At 38.8% G+C, this 6,262-nt stretch overlaps 1 protein-coding gene across 1 annotated transcript; it reads left to right on the plus strand.

The window, feature by feature from the left end:
* The first annotated feature begins 455 nt into the window (after positions 1 to 455).
* On the plus strand, positions 456 to 2,640 carry LOC132169825 (cysteine-rich receptor-like protein kinase 10). The gene is made up of 7 exons (XM_059580781.1): positions 456 to 493; positions 612 to 766; positions 932 to 1,053; positions 1,200 to 1,410; positions 1,525 to 1,762; positions 1,948 to 2,098; positions 2,205 to 2,640. Exons 1-7 carry the CDS (start codon positions 456 to 458, stop codon positions 2,514 to 2,516), a joined length of 1,227 nt encoding a protein of 408 aa, XP_059436764.1. The 3' UTR covers positions 2,517 to 2,640.
* Positions 2,641 to 6,262: the final 3,622 nt, after the last annotated feature.

The raw sequence follows: 6,262 nt of genomic DNA on the forward strand, positions 1-6,262 counted from the left end.
TTGTTTATATATATATATATATATATTCAAGCATTGATATTTTTGCAAACTCGGTTAAATCTTGATCAATGCCTGAATCCTGCAGTTTTCTTTTCTTTTTTCCAAAAAAAAAAAAAAAATTGGTATTTTGAAAATTTTGTGACCCCTCAATTAGGATTATCCGTATTATCTTAACGGAGGGGTGAAATTTAAAAAATTAAAATTAAAAGATGAATACATTAAATTGAGAGATTTCAAAATGAGGTTAAGTGAAATTTCACCCAAAGTAATTGGGACAAAGAAGCTAAGTAAACATTCACTGAAGTTGGCAAACTTGAATGTTAGAAGTTTTCCCTTACGTTTGATTTAGAATTTGCATTTGTCCTGAAAATTTAGTGGTATTCCCATTCACTGCTTGGAACCTTCATGAAATACTTGATCCGATCCATCATCTCTACTGGGTCTGGGTGATTACAATGACCCTTGCAAAAAGGGGTGCTTATGGATTCGTCTTGTTTGTCACAGTTTGAGCAGGCTGTATATATTCCTACAGGCTAGGCTATATATATATATATATATATATATATATAGGCTATATTTACTGATGGATCTTTGTTTCAAGATCTTATAAGCAAACTTACAGTTGAATTGTATGATGAGACAGTAAAAGGGGGAGGAAAGAATACAACAAAGATCGTAATCATTACCGTATCATCAACTGCAGTAGCTGCGGCCCTCTTGGGTTTCTGGTATTATTCATCCTTTGGCAGAAGGAAAATAAAAGAAGGTAGATTTACATGTAACTCAAGGGGAAACAAGCCAACTAATTCTATTTGATTTGTACTTTTAGCTGCCACTAATTCTAAATCCAATTAATTAGTGTGTTACTTATAGCTTAAAGAATGTACTTTAACCATTTGAATACATATTAACTTGTACCTTTTCTCTGAAGCTGTGGATGAAATAACAAGTGTTGAATCCTTGCAATTCAATTTCGGCACCATTAGAGCCGCAACAAACAACTTTTCTGATGCGAATAAGATTGGGAAAGGTGGATTTGGGGTAGTTTACAGGGTAAGAAAACAGCATCATTAAAAATAAAAATTAAATTAAAAAAAAAAAAAAAAAAAAAAAAGATCATTAATTACTTGTCAAAATGTATTTCATTCTATGAAGTTGACTTGAGATGTTTTATTTATTGCTTATTTTTATGTATTCAGGGTAGGCTTTCAAACGGACAAGAGATAGCAGTGAAAAGATTATCCAAAAACTCTGGACAAGGAGATCTAGAATTTAAGAATGAGGTTCTACTAGTGGCCAAGCTCCAACACCGGAATTTAGTTAAGCTCCTTGGATTCTGCTTGGAAGGAAATGAAAGGCTTCTTATATATGAGTTTGTGCCTAACACAAGCCTTGATCACTATATATTTGGTACCACTCAATTTCTACTCCTACATTATGATCAAAAAGAACTTTCATTTGGGTACCAAAAAAAGAGCAAATTTTAAATATTTGATTGAAAAATATGATTTCATGAATATGCAGATCCCATGAAGCGTGCAGACTTAGATTGGGGAAGGCGGTATAAAATTATAGGTGGCATTGCTCGAGGGCTTTTGTACCTTCATGAGGATTCCCGACTTCGGATTATTCATCGTGACCTCAAAACTGGCAACATTCTATTAGATGCAAAAATGAATCCTAAAATTTCAGATTTTGGCATGGCAAGATTATTCGTATTGGATCAAACTGAAGGCAGTACAAATAGAATTGTGGGGACTTAGTAAGTATCGAAACAAGTTAGAGCTAATGAGTCCTACAAGTACAATTATGCATGCTTGTGTAGTTCGTAAATTGCATCGGATTAACACACCAAGATAACCATTGAAATTAAATGATTTTAACTGTCATTTTTAGCGACTCTGATATCATTTAAACTTAAGCAAAGTTTATTGATATGATATGCAGTGGATATATGGCTCCAGAATATGCAATGTTTGGGCAATTTTCGATAAAATCAGATGTCTTCAGCTTTGGTATTATAATTTTGGAGATTGTAAGTGGTCAGAAAATTACTAGTTTCCGTAACACACAGAATATGGAGTACCTTCTCAGCTATGTATGTATATCAATTGGTACATTCTTAACTTTTATTAAAAAAGTTGAAAATTAATGATACAACATTTTGTTTAACATGTATGTGGCGCATTGATATATTTATGCAGGCATGGAGAAATTGGAGGGAGGGGACAGCTTCAAACCTCATAGATCCCATCTTAATGAAGGGCGGTTCAAAACCTGAAATAATGAGATGTATTCACATCGGTCTACTATGTGTTCAACAAAATGTAGATGACAGACCAGACATGGCTTCAGCTGTTCTCATGCTTAATAGCGATTCAGTCGCTCTCCGTTTACCTACAGAACCTGCAAGCTTTATGCAGAGCAATGTTCAGTCAGCCACACCACTGCAACAGGATGTCAATTTCACAGGAACTAGTTACGAGGCTTCAATTACTGAGTTATCTCCTAGGTAGTGTTTCGTGGAAGGGGGCTATAATAAGCATGTTTTTATGTAAATTTCACTCACTATGATTCATCTGATGCCCCAAGATTAGATATCCTAAGGCAATCTCAGCTACAATTCATCTAATGGCCCAAGACCATAAAACATAAATCTAGACACATATATAAGGAATTGAAAAGGAAGTCATTTTTTACTTAAAATTTGAAAATATTTGTAGGATTAATACCAGTCAAAAGTTCATCTCAGGCTGGTCAACTTGAGAAAAAAAAAATTACAAGGCAAATTAAGTCTTATTTATTAATACAAGGCAAATGATGTCGGGGAGAAAAGGCCTAATCATAGTTGGCGGAATCACCATTTTCAGCCTCGTTGATATCATCTTAGGCTGGTTATTGCTAATAAGTCGTCGCAGTTGTTCCATCAAATATATATTGGTTATCAATAATAACCTTATTGTTGTTGCTGATAATGTTTGAGGTCGCCACTAATGACTTTTAACTACACCTAGTCATTGTTAATTAATAAGTCGTTGTAATTGTTCTGTCAATATATATTGGTTATCAACAACGACCTTAATGTAGTAGTTAATAATGTTTGATCAGGTCATTGCAAATAGCTTAATTAAGAACATAAACCTAGATGTCATTGCTGATAATAAGTATCATCATCAAGAGACACATATATGTTTTATCAATTTCAAAGGCTAATCTAGGCATGATGATAAATTTTAACGAGGGTGTAGCACCAAAATTAAACCCACGTGATAATGCAACCTTCAAATCAAAGCTTTTTTAAAAAAAAAAAAAAAAAAAAGTATGCATATAAATTTAGTTTCTAATTGATCATTCTACTTTTTATGGCAACTTTGACTAATAGAGAGGGGGTTTTTGCTAATGAATGGTAGTTCAAGTAGGTTCAAAGCGACAAGTGGTAGCTCTTGAGGGCTATTTGTAAATGAGTGCCAATTTGAGGGAGTAAAGGTAATTAACCCTTTAAGTTAATGAGAATGAAAATCTTAAAGCATCAAATACAAGTAATGTAACAATGTATATTAGTATAATAAATAAATAATTAAAAAAGACAAATGTAATCAAGGAGACGAAGCTATTCAATATAAGGTACTTATATAACGTATATATTATCATACCGCTGCCGAATTCATAAAACGATTGTTAAAAGCTTATAATTAATTTTCACTGCCTACAAATAGAAAATGAAACAAACGAATAGAAAAAATTGCTGTTTGCAAATCCTTCACCTTCATCTCCTACCCATGGCGACTGCCGACAGGCCGGGACAACAATCTAGCTAAACCATTACCAGAAGTGCTAGCACTGCAATAGTTACTCCAATTGAAACTCTTCCATATGAAGAGGCTCTTCTAGAACCTGCAATAGTTTCCGATGGAAAGACATTAACTATACATATCATCCACATTATAGCAGAAAAAGAACAGCTAAAGTATACGCTGCGGAAGTCACCTTCACTTGCAGAGATGGAGATGTTGAAGTAAAACTGTGGTGTAGACTACAATGCCTGGGAGTATATGAGGAAGACCCACAGGGATAAGTGTGTGAAGAGGCCCCAGAAGATGGTGACACGATCCCAGACTCGCGCGGCAAAAGAAGTAGCCCCTGGAACTGCAATCGATCGCACCTTGATTGAGCGCAGAAGTCCCTGGAACTGCGACTGCACCTACGATCGGACACAAGATCGAGTGCACAAGTCCCTGGTAGTGCGATCAATCGCACTCTACCTGCGATCGAGCGCACTCGGGCCTTCTATGTTATTTTTTCGTTGTTATTTGTTTTAAACCGACTTAGTTTACTTGTTTTACTTGGATTAGGGTTGTGGGAGCCCTAATTCCGTTCTTTATTAGTACCAGGGGTTTTGGGGCTATAAATACATAATTATAGCCTCTTGAAAAGACAGTTTATGTTATTTTATCAGTTTTTCCTTTAATAAGAATTACTCAAAGGAGTTTTCTTCATATTTCCCTTAAAACCCTAGATAGACTCTATTGTTTTGAGAAGAATTCTCAGATCTTTGATAGACTCAAGATCTAAGAATTATTTATCCTTCTTCTTGTATTGTCTTATTCACTTCCACATAGTCAGGCTGCATCAGTTGGTATCAGAGCTCAGTCACTTTCCATGGCTCCAAACACAAGAAGGAGGAAGGGCAACCGCTTTGCAACCTTGCACGACGTGTATGAACGCGATGATTCAGTTCATGAAGAACATGAGGTGACATCAAGAAGGCGCGAGGAAGGGCAGATTGCAGCTATGAGGGATCAAAGCCCTCACTACCCAACTGGCCGACGCACGCCTCCATGACTGGCATCTACGTCGACCCCCACCACGCATGTCGGAGGAGGAAGACGAAGACGACGACGGGTATGGATCTGCAAACCCTTTTGCGGAGCGCCGAATGCAGGGCCGTCAACCCCCTGCGCAAGCTCATGCTAATCGGTGCGAGAGCGGGTTCAAACTTGAGATTCCAGAATTCCACAGGGGTCTTGAACCCGAAGAATTTCTGGATTTGGTGGTGGCTGTTGAAGAGATTTTCAACTTCAAGGAGGTACCGGAAGATCGGCGAGTTTCTTTGGTGGCGACCAAATTTCGAGGAAGGGCTGCGGCATGGTGGCAGCAATTGAAGCAAGCTAGGGCACGCAAGGGCAAGAGAAAACTCAACAACTGGGAGCAATTATTGGGCAAGATGCGACCCGCCTTTTTGCCACATAATTACCTATGAACCATGTATCAACGGCTGTAAAATTGGAGTCAAGGTTCGAAGTCCTTCGATGAATATATGAGGAGTTCTACAAATTATTGACACGAGTTGATTTGGCTGAGACGGAGGAGCAATTAGTGTCCCAATATATTGGGGGATTGAGGCCACAAATTCAAGACACATTGAACCTCTTTGACCCCGCCAAGGTGTCGGAGGCTTACCAAAGGGCGTTGTTAATTGAGAAGGCGTCAGCACGTGGGTCATTCAACTCATTGGGACGTAGCGGCGGTGGAAGCTACAACCAGTCAAGAGTTCCGTTCACAACTCGGGAGCCCCCTTCCCAAGTGACCGGCCCAAGTAAAAACCCCACACCCATGGGGCAGCCAAGCCGACCCGGAGCTACAACAGGGCCCAAGTGTTTTCGTTGTGGAGAGATGGGCCACTGGATGACGGATTGTCGCAAGAGTAAGAAGTATGGAAAGGCCCTACTCGTTGATTCGGGAGAAGCCTTTGATGAGTAAGGCGATGGGAAAGAGCAAGCAGCAAATTTCGACGATTTCGATGGGGCCGACGAAGAATTTGCCACAAGAGATGACACTCTTTTGTTGATAGTGCGACGAATATGTTATACACTGCAGAAGGTGGAGGGGGACGACGGACAGCGCCATAATCTTTTCCACACAATTTGCACGGTTGGAGGCAAGGGGTGCAAACTTGTTATTGATGGGGGCAGCTGTGAGAACGTCGTGGCTGAGGAAGCAGTTCGGAAATTGGGCCTTGCAACGAAAAAACACCCTACGCCATATCGCTTGGAGTGGCTCAAGAAAGGAGACGAGATAATTGTGTCTAAACGTTGCCTTGTAAGTTTTTCAATTGGGAAAAGATATAAGGATAAGGTGTGGTGTGACGTGGTGGCGATGGATGCATGCCATATATTACTTGGGAGACCATGGCAATATGATAGGAATGCGCATCATGATGGAAGGAAGAACACATACAGCTTCTTGGTTGATAATGTGAAAC

This window comes from Corylus avellana, chromosome ca2, assembly GCF_901000735.1.
Source record: "Corylus avellana chromosome ca2, CavTom2PMs-1.0".
NCBI classification, from domain to species: domain Eukaryota; kingdom Viridiplantae; phylum Streptophyta; class Magnoliopsida; order Fagales; family Betulaceae; genus Corylus; species Corylus avellana.